Below are 22,728 nucleotides of genomic sequence, written 5' to 3' on the forward strand. Positions count from 1 at the left end.
CTGAGGAGCTTGGATTACAGGCGCATGCCACCACACCAGCTAATTTTTGTATTTTTAGTAAAGATCGGGTTTCACCATGTTGGTCAGGCTGGTCTCAAATTCCTGACCTCAGATGATCTGCCTGCCTTGGTTTCCCAAAGTGCTGGGATTACAGGTGTGAGTCACTACGCCCAGCCAGAAAATAAATTTTTGACATTAGCTAAGATAACATCAGGCATTAGGTTGTTAGCAAACATTATTCTATGATACCCAGGCTTGAGATTGTAATTTTAATAATTCAGTTGTTTCATTATGAACAGCTTGGCATTTTGCCCTCATAGGCTCATGCATGAAAACTGAGTTTTGCCTCATAATCAGAAGGTAACTCCCAACTATTTATGGATCATGGATGGAGCTGGTGCCTCCCTGGCATCTGTGCAGAATTGGTTATAATCCTTTAGGTGCTATGTGGCCACCTGCTCCCTCACATTTTACACTGGTCTCCCCACCCCTGTCCTTTCTCCCATGTGCTGGCCTTTAGTTGCTGTGCTTTCTCCAGCCACATGATCTTGTGCACCTGGTGCTCTTTCTGAGTGGTAGTCTCTTCTAGCTCATCTTTGACAGGTTGACTTTATTTCTGCCTATTAATTTCACAGTTTATCATCCAGAGGTCCAGAGACTTACCTGAGGTCCTAGGAGGTTATTCATGGAGTCTGGGTATTTCCAGGGTCCATTCTACATAGGCACACAGTCCCTCCCCAGTCTTGGAAAGATGATTGATGTTGACCAGAAGACAGAAATACAGCTGTCCTCTAGCAATAGTTTGGGTTTGCTGTCTCCCTCCTTCTAGTACTTGATAAAATAATGATAAGCATTTGTGCCAGAGGGTTGGATAGGTTTTCTGTGAAGAGGCAAGTAATGTTGTGCAGAGGAATGTTAACTAGAAAAGAAAGAGTGGGGTATGCAGCAGCAGGCAAAGTATCAGAGAGGTGGTTTGGCCTGCAGGGGCTCTGAGCAGTCACAGGTAGTTTAGAAGGGACAGGTCTCAGGGGGGAGCCTTTCAGCCTTTGCAGTGTTGTGGGGTGTTCACATATGTTAGTGGGTATTGTTGAGGGGACTTCATTGTCCTCTGGGGACTTGGAATTGGCCCTCCTCACAGAAATTGCTGGGCGCCTCTTTACTAGTACAACAGCTGGCTAAGGTCAAAGGCATTCTTGGGAAAACAAGTCAGCATGGCAGGATCTGCACTCTTAAAACCATCCTTGCAACTTTCACAAAATTCAGGAAGACTGTCTTGGAGCAGATTTATTTTATTTTTCCCTAAATGACTAATTATAGCATTCGTGCTATTAATATGGATGCCTATGGCTTGTAACAACAGGGATTTCTCTCCACATCTCACATGCATTCTTGCATGTTGATGCATTTTGGCTGCTTGCTGCCTGTGGACTGCCAGCAGTTGGATTGGTTTTACATGGTTTGGTCGAGTGTCTTGGATGGAGACAATGGGAAGGTTCTTTGATCCAGAGGAGGTCTGTGTTTCCCTGGAACTTTGTCATCATTACAGCCATGATCTCACTCAGTAAGTTGGTGACTTACTTATGTTCTAAAAGACCAACAAAACAGAGTTTACCATGTAGGAGCCTTGTGTGTTGCTCTGCCTGCAATCAGGGGTTCGAGCTGCAGTCTCTGCATGCTGAAACACCATTGAAACACCATGATATTGAGCCCCTCCTTTGGCACAGAGATGTCAGAGTCTCTCTTTTGCAGAGGCCTGCTGCTTTGAAACCTTTGACCTCCCTTACTTCTCAAACTTGCCTTTTTCAAGCTCCAAAGGTAGAATTACTGATAGGGAAGGCCAGAGAGTCTACTTAGCAGAGAGCAGTGTCAGCTGAGTCTCACAGTTTGGCCTGGAAGAACTATGTAGACTCTGAAGTGGGTTTCTGGGGCGGTTGGTGACAACTTATCTTTATGGTAGTGTAGCTTAGATTTTATTTATTTATTTACTTTTTTGAGACCGGGTCTTGTTCTGTCACTTGGGCTGGAATGGACTGGTGCCATCTTGGCTCAGTGCAACCTCTGCCTCCTGGGCTCAAGTGATCCTCCTACCTCTGCCTGCCAAGTAGTGGGGACTACAGGCATGCACTATCACATCCAGCTAATTTTTGTATTTTTAGTAAAATGGGGTTTCGCCATGTTGGCCAGGCTGGTCTCAAACTCCTGACCTCAAGTAATCCACCTGTCTTGGCCTTCCAAAGTGCTGGTATTATAGACATGAGCCACTATACCCAGCCTAGCTTAGATTTTTAAATTGAGGGTTCTAGAGTCAGGCTTCTGGGTTTCACCTTGGTTATACACTTACTGGCAATTTTCCCATTTGTAAAAGGTATTTAAACAATAGTATCCACCTCACAGGGATTTGGGAAGAGTTGAATGAATAATATCTTTGAAAGCACTTGGGGGCCAGCACAGAGTAAGCTTTCAACAAGTCGTTGTCTATCACGACAGAGTAGCCTTGACTCCATGTTCTGAGATGCTGCAGGTCCTTCTCAGTGTATAGGCAGCACTTACCTTTTCTAATCTGAAACACATTTGCAGGAGGCTACAAGCTTCAGGCGAGTTGGGTTATACATGTTTTTGTTTGTAGTGTAATGGGAAACACTAATGGACAGGACTAGCCCTTAGCAAATGTTTAATAATTACTTCTTGAAGAAACAAAGAAGCTGTGAGCAGACCAAGAACAACAACGTGACAGGGTGGTGTGTTTCGTGTAGCTAAGTCATTTTTGTTAGTTTATAGTCATAAACTATAAACTAGAACAAGAGCCTTCATCATCCTGGAGATCATGAGAGATCATAAATGAGAAGCAAAATATTGGGGAAATGTTTTTTTAAAAGCGTGTCACACAAAAAACTGCATGTGTTTAGTTGCACAATCTGATAAACTTTATCTGTTGCATCCATGAAGCCACCACCACAGTGTTGGAAGAATTCTTAATGCCTGTCTCTAAAGTGTTTTGTTTCTTTGTAGCTGATAAACTGCTTCCACCTTGCCCTTGAATGTGGCTCCCTGCCTCATAAGGAAGGTAATGGGAATCTGCTGTATTCCTCTCCACCATATTCCTTTCTAGCTTGCACCTGCAGTTTTACATTCTTGCCACTGAAATTCTCAGTGTTTATAGTGTATATTTTTCGAGTATCTCTCTCCATTAGAGTATAGGTTTGGGGAATGGAAGGACTATGGCAGTTATGTTCAGTATCTTATTCTCCTTGCCTCCCACAGTCCCTGAAATAGGAGGTGCTCAATGAAGAGTTAAAAGATGAATGGGTGAGCCTACTGCCAGAGTAAATAGATGACACCGTTGGACCTGAGTTGGAAGCAAAGGAAAGTTGAGTTTTTCTTGGAGTTTAAAAGTTATTCTTACCTTCAGCAAAGGGAAATGAAAGGGAAGAAAGGTCTCCTAGGATCGGAATTACTTTAACTTCATTACTCATAGGAGACAAAGTAGACCCTGGAAATGCAGGGAATCTAACATGACTTAAGCGGGGCCCAAAGATGAGGCATATTGGGGCATCATGAGACTGCTGTCATTCTGAGACCCAGCTGCTTTGTAGGAGGTTAAGTGTTAATGTTGGGGCTCTGTATTTTTGTTTTATTGCAAACTGTTTCTCTAGGCTGCCATGGAAGGGGGCTTTAACTGAATGTGCTGTTCAATGGACCTCCCCCCGCACCCACCGCCAGTCCCCTTTTTTCTCCTTCAGGTTGTGGTATCCTCCACCTGCCTCCCCATCATATGTGCAATGTTTAGAGTCAGCTCTGGGAAGACCAGTTAGAGAAAAGTCTCTCTTAAGGTACTAGATAAATGAAGAATCACAAAAATAATAATTAAAAATGATACAACCTGGCAGTGGTGTGTGGTATGCATTTTGGCAAGCATGAAGTCACCGTTTTATAACATAAATGCTCTCGATGGAGAAGGACTGGCAAAACAGCCTTTTAAAACCCCTATAACAGAAAGAAAGGGCAGGGGTGGGAAGAGACAGAGCATATTTGTGTTCATGAAGCTATTTTCCTACTAAATGTTTACAGAGGAGGTAGAATACCAGATGCATTTAGAGTTATTATCTCCCTCAGATACTAAGAGGGAGGCTGCTGCTTGGTCTGAGATGAGATGAAGTGGAGGTTACAGAGGTGCCACTTAAGGAGGCTCTGGGATCTTTTGCACTTTCGAGTTTGCTTTGTGCACTTTTCATCCCAGGTGCTTTGTTCCCTAGATACCCATCCATCCCTCCATCTGCCCATCGTTATTGATGCCTGTTACGGTCTAGGCCTTTATCCATACATCCCTCTGAGTGTCCATCCATCTGCGCATCCATCTATCCTGTTGGCTGCCTGTTATGTACCACACACTATTAATTCCTTCCATCCATCCTCAGTGTCTTCGCCCTCCGTCCATCCAGCATTATTGATTGCCCATTATGTGTCAGGCACTGTTCTTGGCCCTGGGAACCCTGAGTAGGAAATAATTTAGCAGGGAAGACAGACTCATGAGCAAGATTGTTTTATTGTTGTTTTTAGTTTGGATGTGAGGCTACTAATGACTGACGTACACTCCCCTCTACCCTCACTTGTAATGCCATGAAGGCACAGGCTGTCTATTTTTTACTTAATGTTGTCTCTCCCGTGACTTATACCAGGAATATAGGTGCAAAATACAGTTTTTTGAATGAATAACAACAAATGAGTGGTCTTTATGGTATCGTATACTCCTTTAAGAGGTGTATAATCATGGCTGTGAGAAGTCACACAGCAGACAGGCCCCATTTCTGAACCAAGTAATGACGTGTGAGGGACGTCTCTGCATGTCGTTGCATTCACTGTCTGTTTGGTCCTGTGGACAGGGCTGAAGTGAGCATTGGGCTGTGGGTGGTGTACAGGATTGACCTGGTCTCTGTCTTCTTGGAGCTGCCCACACTGAGCAAGTGTGAAAAGTGTTGGGAGGAACCCAGGAGCTGTGGACACACAGTGAAGGCCAGCCTGGGCCATGTGTGTGAAGCCACACCTTGAAAGGGGTTCCTGGAGGGAGCCAGGTTGTGTTGGTCAGGGTGGGAGGGGCCTTTCAGGCCAAGGAGGATGGATAAGGGCGCTGATCTGAGGACACCTATTTGGAAGATTGCCGTTTGGCCGGTGGGAGGGTGACTCTGAAGTGAGGCTGGGCAGACCACCTACAGTGTCAGAAGAACAAGGGTTCCTTTTTTTGTTGTGGCAGAACCCCTAGGTTTTAGTAACAACATGACTTTAAGGTCCTGGCTCGCTAAGGAAGGAGGTTTATTATTAGCCTCTTTGGGCTGACATAACAAAGTACAGCCAGGCCTCGTCATCTGTGAGTTCTGCATCCATGAGTTCGATCAACTGCAGATGGAGAATATTTATTGCATCAGTACTGAACATGTACAGACTTTTTCTACTCTCTAAGCAATACAGTATAACAACTTTATACATAGCATTTATGTTGTATTAAGTATTATAAGTAATCTAGAGATGATTTAAAGTATGCAGAAGAATGTGTGTAGGTTATATGCAAATACTATGCCATTTAAATCAGAGACTGGAGCATCCATGGATTTTGGTATCTGTGGGGAGTCCTGGAACTAATCCCCCATGGATCCTGAGGGACAACTGTACCATGAACTGGGTGGCATAAAACAACAGAAATGTGGGTGGGCGCGGTAGCTCACTCCTGTAATCCCAGCACTTTGGGAGGCTGAGGTGGGCTGATCACAAGGACAGGAGTTCAAGACCTTGTGAAACCCCGTTTGTACTAAAAATACAAAAATTAACCGGGTGTGGAGGCACATGCCTATAATCCCAGCTGCTCGGAAGGCTGAGGCAGGAGAATCGCTTGAACTTGCGAGGTGGAGGTTGCAGTGAGTGAGATCGTGCCATTGCACTCCAGCCTAGGCGACAGAACAAGACTCTGTCTCAAGAAAAAACAAACAAACAAAAACAGAAATGTGTTTTCTCAGAGTTCTGGAGGCCAGAAATCTGAAATCAGGGTGTCAACAGTGCTGTATTCTCTTGGAAGACTCTAGGGAAGAATCATTTCTGGCCTCTTCCTGACTTTCCTTGTGGTTCCTGGCAGTCCTTGGTGTTCCTTGGCGTGTAGCTGTGTCACTTCAGTTTCTCCCACCGTCTTCATGGGCCTTCGTTCCTGGGTGTGTGTGTGTGTCCTCACTTCTTCTCACAAGGACACCAGTCATTGGATTTAGGGCCCATCCTAATCCTATATGACCTCATTTTAACTAGTTATATCTACAAAGATCCTATTTCCAAATAAGGTCATTTTGAGGTCCCAAGTAGGCATAAATTCTGAGGATACTATCCACTACAGGAGGGGAGACTGAAGTGGACAGACCTGTACTAGGAGGCTTCCTCCAAATCTTTTCATTTTTCAAGGTTCCTGGGTTGATGGGGGCAGGGAGGCTGCTAGGGGGACGGTGGGCCAGCAGCTGCTAGGATTCCTGTCTCTGGTGAGGGCCCCTTGGTACAGGATTCTTCTCAGGTGCCCAAGAGAAGCTGTGTGACTGAGAGAGATGGCCCTGCTCATGCATGTCCTGGCTCAGGGTCACCTCATCCCTCCTGCAGCAAGGGAAACATGTCAGGGTTTCTTTCTGCCTGTCCTAGAAGCACCTTGAGATAGGAGGAAGTGTCCATGAATAAATAGCTAAAATAATTAATGACCCTAGCAAACAATGGCTTAGGGTTTTTCCACGGTTCTTCTCTCCTCTGGGAACAGTTTCCTGCTGCCTTCTTGGAGGTGTGTTGCCAGGGACTTTCCGGGTCTTCAAGACATCTCAGGTTTAGTGCTATTAGCTTCTTCCATTTCCATGGTATTTAAACATTACCTGCAGTGTCTTTCTGTAACAGTGGTTCTTAAACTTACTGTTTATAAGAATCATCTGGAGAGCTTATTTTAAAGAGGCACATTTCCAGGTGTATTTTCCAGAATTTCTGATCTCATCAGTCTGGGGCAGTCAGATTCAGGTGAAATTCAAAAGCCAAATCAAGAAACATGTCCCCAAAGAGAGACAGTGGGGAGGGGTGTTGCAGGCATGCTTTCCCTCAACGGATACCTGATATATCTGAAAGGACGATTTTTGTATTGACCTGATGTTAATTGGCACAGTTTGTCACTGGTTTATATATTCAAAATTCTGGCCTAGATATGCTATTTAGATACACACATGCAAATTCTTCTTGTCTCACTTGCCTAGAGGCAAAGTGATTTTGAAGTAATATCAGTGGTACCTTGAAAACATTATAGGCATCTTGTTGGCTAAGAAAGAAAGTGAATGGGAAATGGGAATGTGTGTTTTGTGACTTCAAGACTAAGCTAAGAAATGGTGTTCCGATTGTTTTGTGTGTCATGAAGGAGTGAGTAATGGGATGGCTGCTTTGTCTACATTTCTGTGACCTAGCTTTCCCTTTATATAAAAAGGGGATTGCAGGGTTTATCATTCTTCTGACCGAACTCTTAAAAAAGGTTACATTCTTATTTGCTTGCTTATTTATTTAGAAACATTATTGGGGGCTTCTGGCATGCTAGAATTGTGATAACTATCCTTTTATGAACAGAATAGTCATGGTTACTGCCTGCCTGGGGTTTATAATGTCATCACAGTTGTACATATTAAGCAGTCACCGAAATCAAAGGAAATCACCAATTGAAGGGATGGGAAAGGGAATTCTGGGGAGCTATGAGAATGTATCCCTGGGGTAGATAGGGAGTGCAAGGATGCTTTTTCCCAGAGGAAGTAACCCTTCAAACAGAATCTAATGGGCTAAGGGGCAGTGACTAGGTGGGGAGACAGGAGAGTGCTTCAGGAAGAGGGTACAGGACAAACTCCAGGCTTTGTGGCCGGATGGATTGCGGCACCTTTGAGTATCTTCAAGTTGGCCACTGGGGCTGGGTATGGAGTGAGGGCAAGGCCAGTGGGGTGTGCAGATGAGGCAGGTTTTTAGGCCCTGGTTGGATTTATCTTGAAGGGAATGGGAAAAGTTACAATCAGGGAGGGCATGGAAGGGACAGTGGACAAGATCAGGTCTGCCTTTTGAGTAGGTTGTTTGGGGAAGCTGAGTGACAAATGGACTGGAAAGTATCAGGAGGGAAGTGAGGAAGCCAGTCAGGAGTCCAGGCCAGCGATGATGGTGGCCTGGACTCAAGTCTTTCTCAGGTACCAGTTGGAGGAGAGGAGAGTTAATTGAGGTTGAAAAGCAATCCCAGGGTAGTCCCGTGCTCAGGACTGGCTACATAATCTGTGGGGCTCCTTGTTCAAAAAGCAGACATATGTACTGTTAAAAGCATTAAAATAGAAAGCTGCTTTCTTTCTTTCCCGGTTTCTTTCTTGACATGTGGTGGTGGTTTTAATCTGCCCATGTTCTTCTAAAAAAGAAGAATTAAAATGTAAATTATTAATATGAATTATTCTGTTCATCTTTACATTGTACAATGCCAGTTTTTAGTAAGATCATCTGACTTATATGCAGAATCACTAGAATTATACAATCCATATTTCATAGCTCATATGCATTTATTTCATTCTTCCAAGAACAGTGGAAATGTTGCATAAAATCACTGTTTTCATTTCTCTTCTTGATGCCCGCACATTTTCCCAGCATGCTCCACTTTCAGCTTACGATGTGTGAGCAGGGACGGAAAGGAAAGGAACTATGGGTTACCTTGTCTGTCCCTGTCCTAGGTTACCACAGTCAGTGTCAGTGGTTGGCTCATTCAGGGAGATAACAGGAGAAAGAAGCCTATGACAAGGTTCCTGGGCCATTCATGTTTCCTTGGATGCCATTGTCTTAAACAATTCCTGGTTGAAATGCTAGGTGTGACCCCTCAGGGCTGTCAGCATTTGCCTTTACTCAGCTGTAGACAGAAGACGCTTACCTTGCACTTGCTTTGAGTCTTACTGAGCTCCCACACGTGGCAGGTCCACCAGAATTCTGTGTACACGGAGTCACAAGGAGCCCCAGAGGGCCTGCATGATGTCCAGGTTGTACCTATCCCCTCCACGCACGCACATGCTCAGCTGTCCCACTGGATCTCACTTGCAAAATACAAGTTCAAAGATAAAATTATTAAATATTTCAAGACAGCTACAGCAGAGCATTAGGCCAAGCAGGCCCTTCTGATGAGCCCTGTGCATCTGTACTGATTGCACCCCTATGAAGCTGGCCTGCCTTTACCTCAGGCATTCTCAATTTTCAGCTGCCCTGTGAGCCTGTTTTCTGGGTTCACTTGAGTCTGTATGTCAGGTTTAATATTTGCAGGCTTGAAGATTAGCTGGGCAGAGCCTGTATTGGCAGCCCCAGACTAGGCCTGTAGTCCAAGAGTGCTTGGCTCTCCAGGCGCTGAAGGCAGCTGCCCCTTCTGTGGGAAGCCTGGTTTCTGGATTGGTTTCTGGGCAGTCAGCACCAGGACCATTCATCAGCTCCAGGTGCCAGGAGCTGGGGCGCTACAAAACAGGGATGTGTTCCCAGTTGGTTGTGTAGGCTTCAGAATAAAGAGACATGATTGAGAACATTTTTTGAAAAACACTCAAGCTTCGGAATTTGTGATTTTTAAATTGAATTATGATGTTTCCTTCTCTCACCCTTGCTGTTACCTAGATTTCTTCTACCACAGCATTATTTGCCTTCTTTGGGAACATTTGTAAACCTGCTGTCAGGAATTGGAAGATCCAGCTTGCTCTTTGGAGCTCCACCTTTGTCATCTGGAGGGGTTCCATTATTGGTACTTAGTACTAGATGTTCTGAAGGGTTAGGTGAGATCAGCTCCCAAACTTCAGCATGCATAAGAACTGCCTGGGAAGCTCAGGCTCCTGGGCCTTAGCCCTAGAGATTTTGATTCAGGTGGCCGAGGTGGGCTCCCTGGAAGAGTCTGTTGCAAATGGTGTTCAGACATGTTTGGAGAAACACTCAACTTTAGCCTCTCACGTTCTGTGGTGGTCTGCAGTGGCACGGGGTACTCCTTGCTGGAGCATGAGTTCTTGCCTGGACTGGAATCCAGGCTGGAGAGGAGACCGTGTAGGATGGAGAGGTGGGGAGCCTGGGGACTTCTTGGGCACCTTTGGGGAGGTTAAGTTTGCCCACTCGGACTTCCATTCTTGGTCCTTGGAGCACAGCTTCCCCTGAGGTGTAGTGGGGAAAGAGGGATAAAAGAAAGTGGAACCAATTTCTGGGAATGTTGTTAGGTGTGGCTTTGTTCAGAATGTACTTTTTTTTTTCTTCCAGAAACATTCATTTAATCCAGGGGGAGATGAGTGGATTTTTGTTTTTTAATTGAATTTATTCTGATGCTTAGGAGTCGCCACCTTGCTTCCTGTGGTATTAGTGGCAAGGAGTATCTGAGCTGTGCCCGGGGATTAGGTGGACTCAGTTTTGATCTTAATTATGCTGCATGGACTGGCGGTGGGAAGGAGGGCGAGAGGAAGTCGAAGTGGTGAGGGCTGGGTGCCTTCATTGGCCTTTCATCTTGACGCAGAAGCGAATCAGCCTGGCATGTTATTTATTAAATATATATGTAAATGATTCCAATACCTATGGTTTATTGAGTGTTTGCTCCTGGCCAGGCCCTGTGCTAAGCACTTCAATGCGTCATCTCTTCTCACGGGAACCTCAGGAGGCAGGTTTCCCTTTAGTGCCTTTTCACGCAGGTAAATTGAGTACCTTGTAAGTGGGAGAGATGGGATTTTGAACCCTGGGACTCGGTTAACCACAAATCTAAGTTTATTTGGCTGAATGAAGGCCTCAATTTACTCACCATGCCTTGTTTTCCCCTTGATTACACCCAAATTCACGTTAGCTGTTGTTAGGAATGGTGCAGGCATTTCCGGTCCTTGTGTATGGCTCCCGGTTCTGCCGTCTGTGACTTTCCGAGTTCACATCTGTTGAATGCCAGTGAAATCCTGATTCTTTGGGTTGGGTTGTGGGTTGGCTTGTTTGCTGTTCCTTTTTCTCTTTTTGTTCTTTGCTAGAGAAAGCCCAGGGTTTACAGGGAGGTGACAGGCCTTGGCTTCCCTTTTCCTGCTTTTCATGTGAGGTTCTTGCCCAAATTCATTCAGTGCAAATATGATTGCACAGACCCTGGAAGAGGCAGGCCTAAGGGTGTGGAAAGACAGTAGGTTGTAGAACTTCTAGACATTGAGTTTTCCATTCACAGCTTTAACTCCAATATGAAGACTTGGAACAGAAAGATTTGCATCCTGTGATGTCCTGTGGAGAAATTAATGTGGATGGAAATGTATTATCAGCCCTAATTTATTATTTTGCAGTTGTCCTCTTTTTCATTTCAAAGCTTTACAATTATTTTGGTAAATATTTCTGCAGACATTTTGGAGGTAGCAGTATCTTCCTTTTGTAAAATGCGTAAAGAACGGCACAGAATAAGGATAAAACGGCAGTCTTTTGATAACTCCCTGGCAGAACTGGTGGTACTCAGATTTGTAACTGTTTAACCATGTTTTGGGTTCGGCTGGGTGCGTGGGCCCTGCCTGTGTGAACCTGGACAGGCAGAGCAGTCCTGCCCAATTTCCTCATCTGCTTGATTTCTGGGGCTCTTTGTCTCGAATTCCATTTATTGGCAAGGCCTTTCTTTTACTTATAAACCTCTTTCAAGAAGGTCTGGCTTTCGCTGTTAGTTTACAACCATAAATTTTCAGATGGTACACGTCACCCTCTTAATCTAATTGAGCCAGCACATCATTGTGAAGACATCATTTCATTTGGGGGGTATTAGTTGCTATGGTTATTTGCTGACACTAACAGAGTCTGTGTTTTCTCAATTGGATTTTTGGAAACTGCTTTTTGAGAATGACATAGAGGTGTGCCTTGCTGTAGGAATATCCAGTATATAACCTCACCATTACAAAAACCAAGACACAGAAAAGATACTTTGGGAAGAATCTTAGAGCTAGAGGAAGGGGTTGGCGCCTTGGTTTTCAAATGAGTTCTTTAAGACTGGGTGTGTCGCATAACTTTCCCTAGGTTCACATGTATAGTTAGCTGGTGGCTGTGCAAAGAGTTCCATTTCTGGTTCTTTTTCTATGTTCTTTTCTATTCTATCTGCAACAGCTTAAGTCCTCTCAAGGAACTTATTCATTCATTCCCAGTATATATTGTGGTTCTGTATGTTCCAGGGACTATGCTAGGAGCATAAAGAAGCTATGATCTTCATTTTTAGGGTCTTGAGTGAGAGTCCAAACCCTTGCCTTGGAGCGTGTGGTGCCTGGACCAGCATCGTTGGCTTCACCTGGGTCTTAGAAATGTAGACTCTCGGGCTCCCAAGCCTGCTGGATCACATGGGCATTTTTTCAAGATCCTGGGTGATTTTGTTAAAGCTTGAGTAGCTCTCTCTGATGCAGAGGGAAAGCCATTCCAGAAACAAAATGTAAGTCTCGAGGCTCAAGCCAGGATCAACCTTCTCAGCCCCACTGCCTCCCATCTGCACACCTGCTTAGTGTTGAGTGGAACAGAACTGCTGAGATGTTGAGAGAGAGAATATCCCCCCTCCACCCACCAGCCCCTACCGGTTTTTCCAGCCCTAGCCCAACCCAATGAGTGGGTCTGGCTTGTGTAGTTTACTCTTAATTCACCACCCCCCCTCACCTTTCTAAAAAATGTGCCTACCTTAGGGGCCAAGCACACGTACCACCTTCTGAGGAAGCCCAGCACTTCAGGCCTGCGAACCTGTCAGTCTCTTGAATCTTAGATGTCGCCTTAACACGCTCATTCTTTTAGCTCTTTCATCTGGAGCTAGCCTGCCTCCCCAGGCAGCTGACAGAAAGGATTTGATGATACCACTCGCCGCCCCCCCCCCCCCTGCATTTGGTTTCACTCTTGTCACCCAGGCAAGAGTGTAATGGCATGATCTCGGCTCACCGGAACCTCAGCCTCCTCGAGTTCAAGCGATTCTCTTGCCTCAGCCGCCTGAGTAGCTGGGATTACAAGCATGCGCCACTATGCCTGGCTAATTTTTGTATTTTTAGTAGAGATGGAGTTTCTCCGTGTTGGTCAGGCTGGTCTCCAACTCCCGACCTCAGGTGATCGGCCCACCTCAGCCTCCCAAAGTGCTGGGATTACAGGTGTGAGCCAGTGTGCTCGCCCTCCTGGGTACATTTAAAAGGTACTACTTGAGCTTAATGAACTTCTCAAAAGGAAACCCGGCTAGGCATGGTGGCTCACGCACTTTGGGAGGCCCAATCCCAAAGTAATCCCAGCACTTTGGGAGGCCCGGGGGCGCGGGGCCATAGATCATGAGGTCAAGAAATCAAGACCATCCTGGCCAACATGGTGAAATGCTGTCTCTACTAAAAATACAAAAAAAAAAAAAAAAAAAAAAAAAAAATAGCTGGGCATGGTGGTGCGCACCTGTAGTCCCAGCTACTCAGGAGGATGAGGCAGGAGAATCGCTTGAACCCGGGAGGCGGAGGTTGCAGTGAGCCGAGATCGCGCCACTGCACTTCAGCCTAGGTAACAGAGTGAGACTCCATCTCAAAAAAGAAAAACCATACTGCTTTGAGTTGATCTAGTTAAAAAATGGTGTTCTTTAGCCCCTTGGGGTTTTGCCTTGCCTTTCATCTGCCAGGGGTAAAAGGAAATTTTAAATTTGTAGAAGCATTAGGGGTTTGCTGAGCACTGAGGTTTCCCTTAGGAATTCAAGTGTGTTTTCAGTAATTCACTAGAATGTGGTTAGTTGACTCAATGAGGCAAAAATTGCTTAATTCTTATGCTAATTAAGATTCTCCTTTCTCCAACCTGCTGGTAAACTTCACTCCAGCTCTGCTGTGGGAAGGAGGGCAAGGCAGGGGCTGAGGGCATCCCTGTGCTGCGCTCATCCGGAGCACATTTCTTTTCTATTTTAAACTCCCACAACAGGCCTCTGAGGTACATACTATCCTTATAGTTCCATAGATGCTTGGAAAGGTTGGGTAATTTGCCCAAGGCCACGGGCTTTAAGCTGATGTTTGCACAGCCAATGGGCATCACAGGCCTCTGAATTACCTTCCCTTTGCCCCGTGTGTGTGATATTTATACTTGAGCTGCCTGGAATTACCCTCTCTTTTTTGTTGCCTCATGTGATAAGTCTCTCTCAAAATGGGTTTCTTTGTTTTCCTGAAGCAAATGTCCACAGTCTTCCTTGAGGGAGTTTTTCCTGTGGTGACCTACTGCTGTCTTATCATGTCTCTGGACACCATGTGAATGCAGTTGTTCTAAATACAGGACCTCAGTTCTCTGTGCCAGGGCTGAACTGGGGCTGGCACCTTTGGGGCTTGAGTTCTCGTCAGAGATCCAGTGCTGACTAACTCACCTGACACGGTGCTCATTGATCCAGCAAATGTTTATTAAGCATCTAGTACGTGACTTGCACCATCATTAAGCCAGTCCCTCAATTTCTTCATCTAGAAAACGTCAGGTGCTTTCACTTAACTCTCAATATTCTTATGAGAAAAAGCCAATACAGCATTTTGGAAATACATATGTATTTGTATACATTATTTGCATAAGTTATATATAATTAATGATGATGCCACAGATCATTCATAGTGGGCCCTGAACTTGGAGTTTTCAGTATGGAGCAGTTTTTTTTTTTTAATCCCTTATAACTCTTTCCTTATCTCCTGGATGACCAATGATCTGTGCACAAATGTTTAAGTTGAGAGGTGTCACCTGTCATCTGGTTATCCTATAGGGAGAGTGCCCCTGCTGTGGTTGCATGTTCTCACAGTGGAGCGTGCTGGAGGAGTTATAGTAGGTGTCTCCAAAGTTCTGGGCCAGCCCTTAGTAAAAGGCCTAATCATTGTGTAAGTTGATCTGGTTGCTCCTCTGTGTAACAATCCAGTTCCCTTTTCTTGAAGGGAGTAAGTCCAAATTCCTTAGCTTGGCATTCAAGTCCTCCCATGGTTTGATTCTAGCCGGTCTTCGCACTCTTACCTCCTGTCCATCTAGCTGAACTTGCTTTTTCTGGGTAGGTTGTCCGTTTTTGCCTCTCCTTGCTCCGTGTTTCCACTTCTAGCACCTTCCCGGGCCTGCTTCCCTGCCTTGTTCCCTTTTCTACATATCCAAATAGGACCGAACTTTACGGCTCAGCTCAAATGCTACTCCTTATTATTGTTTTTGGAAGCCCCCTCCAATGGCCTTAGCTAGAATATCCCACTTGCACTTCTGTAGCCATTTTTGTCTGCTCTCTGATTGCCCTAGCAGTCTGCCTTAATTTGTAGTTTTGTACACACAGTTTAAGCCCTTTTAAAAATTGTATTCCTTTTAAGGTATGGAAAGTATGCATACCATCTTTTCATTTCTTTAAATACATTGATTTCAGATTCTCAAATATTTGAGTAAATTTGGCAATATAGTGTAGTAGTTAAGAGTTTTGGAATCAGAGAGACCAAGTTTCTTATATTACCACTCATTCCCTGTGCGATCTTGGGCATGATATTTAACCCCTCCGAGGCTCAGTTTCCCCGTCTGCAAAATGGAGGTAATAATGTCTACTCCACAGAATGGTTGTGAGGATGGAGGGATTTAAAGTATTTGGTAGGTACATGTTTTATATACTCAGTAAGTTAATGTATATAATATATTCATAGTTATTTTGATATAGATTAAGCTGAGTTTGGGTAGCCCTAATGATTTTTAAGGGGTATTTCATCTAAATAGAATTAGAAACCTCATGTTGGAAAGGGTAGCACTTCTTTGTTCTGCTTGATTTCATTTTAAAAATCAACTCTGAAAATTTCATTAGCCTTAGTGCTCTGGTTGGAAAAACAAATTTTCCAGAATCAGTGCTGGTGATGGCCTCATTTAGGAAAGCCAGTTTTAGGGAAATGGCCTCAGGGAAAGCACGCAGATGTATGATCAGAATACAGGTTCTGTAACGTACCGTGGCTGATGTGGTTGGTGGGCACATCATCCGCCTGGGTGAGATGGGAGGTTTTCTAAATGGGCTTCAGGCAGATCTAAAAGAACGTGAGAGAGACTGTGGTGGTGACTTCATCCCTATACTCCTCCCACTCCATGTCTCAGGCTTGACTTGCTGTATAAGAGCACAGGCCCTCTCAGTGCATTAGAGCACTTCTTACTTCTTCCCACATGGAAGCCAGGGCCCCTTGGTTGCTGAGTGTCCACTGGACATTTCTGGGTGGGTACTTGTTTCTCAGCGGAATAGGATCTGGCCTTTAAGGTTGTCATTTCTCCTGAGTCTTAGCTGTTAAGTTAGCTACTTAGTCAAGGTGTTCTCTGATATAGTTGATTGCCACCTAGTGGTCATAGGTGAGAAAACATGTCGAGAAAAATGCTATGGAGAATTGTTTCATTCTAAGATTTGAACATGGTGTGTGTGTTCATGTGCGTGTGCGTGTGCGTGTGCGTGTGTATTTTGTTTGCTTTTGCTGGTATAATGCCATGAGTCCGGGCTGTAGAATGGTATTTACAAGGGACTATCACTTGCTTTTCTTATAGTTAAGTGTTGAACTAGGTTTAAAATGCCGCATACAAACGTGAGGGAATGGTGAGCCAGGGGAAATGCCTCTCTCCAAGCACAGTTTCTGGTTGGATATGTTCTCAGTTTTCCCAGATATGGGGAGAGAGAAAAGAGGGTTCTCTGGGGACTCTTCCTTGAACTGTTTTAACTCCAGCCTGGGGCTTGTTATGGGGCTAAGAGAGGAGAGTTGGTTGTGGCCAGCAGTTGGGCTGTGTGTAGCTCCTTCCTCCAGCTTCCTTGGTATAGATGAGGTTTTGCTTTATGCTCCTTCAGGCGGCGGCTCTCCCTTCAGCTCTGTGAGACTCTTCCTCAGTGGACAACATGAAGAGAGGTGGTCACTTGCTAATGGGAAGCACATTCCCACATATATATCAGGCTCCAGCCAGACTTACATAAATTGGAGAGTTTGTCCTAACTTACCTGCTTTTTTTCACTTGTCAGACATTGAGTCTGGAGGTTCACCTTCAATGAAGGCTAATCGACTTGTGGATTGCCCAGCTTCCTCTTTGTTCTTACTGCAGCACCTGCTCTCAGTCAAGCAGTAGAGCACTGGGCTCTGCGGATAGACTGGTGAGCAGGAAGGGATGTGATCCTCGTCCTTATGGAACTTACTAGTTGGGGAGGCATTTCTTGAAGAATTATCTGAACATATATAAAATTGTTCTAAAGAAAAGATGTACTCAGAGAGTGAGAAATAGGGTTGGGTTCGGTCTGATTAGAGAAGCCAGGGAAGGCTTCCTGGAGGAAAGAACTTTTGGGCCAACGGCTGCAGGCAGAGGCAGCATGTGGTGGCAGGTAGGAGCTGGGCATGCCCAGGGAACTGGCAGAGGCTTGAGCAGCTGGAACCCAGAGAGGGGTATGGGGAGGCCAGACCCTGCAGGGCCTCTCAGGCCTTGGGAGGGACTTTTGTCGTTACCTCCAGAGCTCTGGGAAACCCTCACAGGGCTCACTGCTGGTGTTGACACAATTGGGTAGAGAACTGACTTGATGGACAAAAGTGGATGTGGGAGGCCAGAGAGGAGGCAGTTGCAGTTATCTAGGCAAATGGAGGTGTTTTGTTTAGGGGTTGCTGATAGTGAGGGGAAGGAATGGGCAGAATTGAAGCATGCTTAGTAGATAACATGGATGGACTTGGGAATGGACATGGCATGCGAAGGAGCCTGCTGTGTGAGAGAATGACACGTGCCGTTGACTGTGTGGCAGGGCAAATGGTGGTGCCTTTCATCACACTGGGGATGCAGGAAGAGGCCCTCAGCTGGCTCTCTGGAGAGAGGGTGGCAGAGGGTGTTTGAGCAGAGAGAGTTTGGTTTTGAGTGTGTTGAGTTTGACGTGGGGATGGGGGTGTGTGAACTAAACCTGAAGTCTCTCTGGGGCTTGTGTCTGTCTCTCGGCTCTCTGTCGTGGGTCCTCTCTGGGGACTCTCACGTGCTCCACCTGTAAGCCAGCTCGTATTTCCTTGCCCACTCACCTCAGTACAACAGGTTTTGAGGGACACTGGAGTCCAGCCCTGTCCGAGGCACTTTTTGTGCATTGTGACATGAAGCCATTCATGAATAGTTCCAGAATTATTCCAAATACAAGGTGATGAGGCACAGAGGGTAATCAGCGTCCAGGGAAGGGAGAGATGAATAAGGCCTGGGGACTTTGGTATTCTTGGGCTTTTGGCAGCCATGAGGCCAATCCTGTTGCAAGTTCTAACCTCAGCGATGGTCTTTCTGAACTGTAATCACTTTCTAAGTCCAAAGAGAAAGATGTGACTGAGAAGTGAAACATTTCAAGGGTAGGTAATACACAGTTTTGATAACTTTGGAGATCACAAAGGCAACAGATGCGCTGAAGATACAGTTGTAAGGCTACCTGAGTCCATGTTTGTATATGCACATGTATGTTAAGTTTTACCCAAGGAGAAAAGGCAAATGGCTTAACTTGTGGCATTACTGCTACAACTTGTTTAAAATTAAGGTAGCTCTAATTTTTTAAAATTTATGATAAACCTGTTAGTGCAAGATGGACCCTATTTGGGTTAAATTCTCTTAAATCTGGTGCAGATTAATATCTGCTGGCATCTCCAAGAAAAGAAGGGGACTTTCCTCTGTTCCTGAGTGAGCAGGTGGCTTTGGGAGCAGTGTCTCAAGGCTCAGACCTCTAGCTGCTTCCATATTTCTTACCCATCTGGTCCCCTCACTTAGAGAAGCACAGCCCTCCCTACTCTGGAAAGCAGTACTTGGCCTCCCCAGATGCCGACAGTTACAACTTCTCTCCTCTATGGCCAGCATTCTGCTTTTCTAGCAACAGATGTTTCTGTAAAGTAAATATTATTGACTCTGCTTGGCTCCTTGCTGTGTTTTGCACTGCCTGTACATGAAACAGCAGGGTTATATGAGGAGGGTGCCACGAAGCTTGGCATGCACCCAGCACCAGTGCCAGCCTCTTTTCTTTTCCCTCTCCTCTTACTGGAATGTGTGTGTTAGATTCCTGTGTGCATCAGTGGGAAAGTTCTTGAAATAAACCTTTGGGGAGCTGCATACCCAAGGTGATATCTACATAACGTACCACCAATCCTACTGGGTTGAAATAGGCAAGAAGCAATGGCTTTGAGGTAGAAAGTTCCCCTTTTGATGTTATTTTCATTCTCTCAAGTAATACAGAGGGTTTGCCTTAATGGGGGAAGTGTTACGATATTCCCGCATACTACAAGGATCTCATTTCACCGGACTAAAGTCACAGGTCCTCTCCTTTGTGGCCTTGTGCTCTTATTTCACTCCTTTAGCTTCTCCGGCTCCAAACACAGTTTTATTCATGCCTACCTTTCCTGGTTCCTCTTATTGGAGGATTCATATAGAGGAAGGAACAGCCCAGCTATACCTAGAACTGAGTTTTATGATGCGCAGACTGCCTATACAGTGTGTGTCACTGGATTCTCCCTGCCTAGCCCATGGGCTGACAGCCTCCATCAGATGAGATAACTGAGACTTGTTGACTAACCCAGGGCTCCTTACATATCTGATCTATGGTGGAGCTGGAACTTGAACCCAGGAGCTGTGGGAATGGGGTGGGAACAATGGGTTGTGGTTGATCAGCCTGTAACCAGCACCCCATAGAATGCAAGCAGAGAAGGGATGTTCTCCAAAACAAGCTTCAGATGCTGTCCCAACATCTGGGGAATGGATTCCAAACAAGCAAAAAGACAGGCGTCCACTTTAGCTTTACTGAAAAATTCCTCTAACAAGCCTGAGGTGAGTTCCTTTTCAGGTCCACTCATTGAGTTTCTCGCTCTACCCAGCTGTCCTCATTAGCCTGAAGCCCAATATTGACTGTACTAGCAGTCATTACCTAATCGTCTATTGGGAGGTCGGCCTCTCCCTGAGCTTCCTGGGGTCCTCACTGCTTCTCAGGTTTGCACTGTGGCAGGGTGTGCTCTGTGCCAGCAGACAAGGAAATCAGGTCACCTGCTGGTCAGAAGCTAACAGGCCCTGCCCTGGGTCAGCAGGTCCCCCGTGCAGAGGCCCCACAAAGGCCCTGTTGTGCATGGCTAGGCACTCCCTGATCCTCACTGCCAGCTGCCCTTGGCAGTGCAGCTTTTCAGGTGTGTGCTGGGAGCTTTCCCAGGCCTGGCTTGCATTTCACCTTTTTCCACTTTGTTGAGGTGATTGTCCAGCTTGAGTTTCTCTTGCCTATGGGGGAGGCATAGGATTGTCAGGTGGGTAGAAAAGCAAACCTGTGTTACTCTTAGAGCAGACCTTTGTGAGTTCTGATCAGGAAACATCCTGACTAAAATAGGAGTGTGTATAAAACAACCACATTTGATGCACACACCTTTGGGGGTGCTAGAACATTGACTTCCACTCTAAAATATTATTCTCTCCCTTTTTTCTCGTGTCTACCTGTGGCCTCCTGCCTTGCTCCCCACAGGGTTCTGGCTTTTGGGTGCATCTGTTTCCTTCTTGGCTTGCCTTTTGTGATTGTGTTCTAAGGTATAGCCTCAGCCTGGGCTGGCCAGTTTGGACAGATGCCTGAGTCCCTGCCAACATCTTTTGACATTTTGGCAAGGACCATCTGTGAAAGAGACTGAATGAGGGGGAGACCAGAGACCGTTGGCTCCTGTGTTCCCCTTCTCCAGCCCAAGTGCCTTCTTTTGGTGTAGACCAGAGTGCTTTGCACAAGGCACAGCTAGCTTGGGACTGTGTCATCGGAGCGTATGGTAGGGAGGTCCCAGGAGCAGGAGCTGCAGCTGCTCTCCATGCAGTAGCCCGAGCCCTGGTCCTAAAAACAGCATCACAGCCCATGCCCGGCTCTTCACTAGCAGGTATTGCTTGGAATGAGCGCTGGGGATTGGATTTGTATCCAGTGCTGTACCCCACCTTCACTACCTCCCACATTTATTCAGCATACACTGAGCAGGATGCACTGCCAGGTACTCAGAGGAGAAACAAACCAAACCAAACAAAAAGATGGAAAACACGATCCCTAACCTCAAGGGGCAAATCCGGGAGCTAAGAAAAAGTACTGGGAGTTACAGATGCTTTTATTCTAGTAGGTTATGTTGATCTGTGCAGCCACAATCACGCTCCCTCTCCGAATATCTTATTAAAGCCAGGCCTTGTTGCCGGTTCTGCCTCATGTTTTCCTCCCCTGGGCATTTGGACATAATGCCATTTCCCCTTCAATAAGGGAAACATGTTTGAGGGTAATTTGAATGATTAGCCTAATCTGCAGGAAGACTGCATATGGAATTAAGTTAAACATATTTGTCCTCAGCAGCCAGATCTGTCAGTCCACTTAAAGGTACCATGGTGGTTTCATACCCTTAACAGAAGCTGAAGGCTCAGGAAGGATCACTGGCTTTCATTACTATTTTCAGTGAAAGCTTATGATGATGATTTTTTTGAGATGGAGTCTCGCTCTGTTGCCCAGGCTGGGGTGCAGTGGCATGATCTCAGCTCACTGCAAACTCCACCTTCCAGGTTCAAGCAATTCTCCTGCCTCAGCCTCCTGAGGAGCTGGGACTACAGGTGCAGGCCACCATGACTGGCTAAATTTTGCATTTAGTAGAGACGGGATTTTACTGTGTTGTCCAGGCTGGTCACGAACTCCTGAGTTCAGGCAGTCTGCCCGTTTCAGCCTCCCAAAGTGCTGGGATTGCAGGCGTGAGCCACCATGCCTGGCCGATGATGATTTTTTATGACAAGTGCCCTTGAGAGTTTTTTTTATGGATACTGTGTGTGGAATGTGTTTTTACTCCAATGCAAAACATTACTGGGGCTTTGTTCTCCTGGTGGTGTTGGATATGGCCAGCCAGGAAAATGGTTCAGGTGAATGTCAAGCTGGTGGTCCACTCTGCTCATAAGGAGAGTGAAGAGGATTGTGAGAACCTGGGCCTTGCCTATGCTTGAGTCAGAAGAGGAAGGCCAAGTGCTACGGGCAGGGCAGTTCCCAGCCCCTCCTCCCAGCCTTCCCCAGGCTCCCTCCCTAGTGAAAGTTTGTGTTGTGAGTAGGACCTAGAGGAAGTGATTGTTGAGTCAGACGTGTGGGGGCAGCTGCACTGACCCTGTGGAGGGTCGGTGGCAGAGCAGCTCTGCAGGCTGTGGACACTAATTCTGGCTCTGATCCGAGCTTTCTCCCCGATTTCCTTTGGCTAGTAGATTTCCCCACATTGAACACAGATGGCAAGTTGCCTTTAAGAAGTAGAGCTAAAACTTGAATTGCTCAGGCCAATATAACAAAAATATTAACTTCTAGAGCAAATCACTGCTTCATGTTATAACCAAGTGTTGGCTGTTTTGAATTTATATTCTTTTATGCTTTGAAATGGATGCAGGAACAAATCTGCCTCCTAAGATATTCCTAGAAGGACCAATAAGGGCAGCAAATCAGAAATCCAGTTTAATTTTAGTAATTCCTGATTTTTCCTTTCTTTTTCTTGCTAGATTTGTCTTCAGCGAAGCGGAAGTTTGCAGATTCCTTAAATGAATTCAAATTTCAGTGCATAGGAGATGCAGAAACAGATGACGAGATGTGTATAGGTAAGTTGTAACTGTGCAGAAGATAAAAATCTTAATTGTTTGTCGTGGCCTTCAGTGTCCCAGCAGAGCCTTTTTCCTGGGATAGGAAGTCTTTAAGGTTAGTAAAGAAAGAAGTCCTTAGTGGAAGTGGAGGGGCAGAGATGTGTGAGGATTGGGGCTAGGGACTACTCTGGTCTTCTT

At 45.7% G+C, this 22,728-nt stretch overlaps 1 protein-coding gene across 28 annotated transcripts in view; it reads left to right on the forward strand.

Annotated features, from left to right (window-relative positions):
- ARHGAP26 (Rho GTPase activating protein 26) overlaps positions 1 to 22,728 on the forward strand; it is a 914,282-nt gene that overhangs the window by 529,466 nt on the left and 362,088 nt on the right. For all 28 annotated transcript variants that reach the window (XR_013531307.1, XR_013531313.1, XM_078362030.1 and 25 more), the window contains one exon: positions 22,453 to 22,548. Coding sequence is in view for 26 of the 28 variants with exons in the window: in XM_078361988.1 (XP_078218114.1) it covers positions 22,453 to 22,548 (96 nt within the window). In the remaining 2 variants the exon portion in view is untranslated. The remainder of the gene's footprint in view (positions 1 to 22,452; positions 22,549 to 22,728) is intronic.

The sequence above is a fragment of the Callithrix jacchus genome, chromosome 2 (assembly GCF_049354715.1).
Source record: "Callithrix jacchus isolate 240 chromosome 2, calJac240_pri, whole genome shotgun sequence".
In the NCBI taxonomy this organism is placed as follows: Eukaryota; Metazoa; Chordata; class Mammalia; order Primates; family Cebidae; genus Callithrix; species Callithrix jacchus.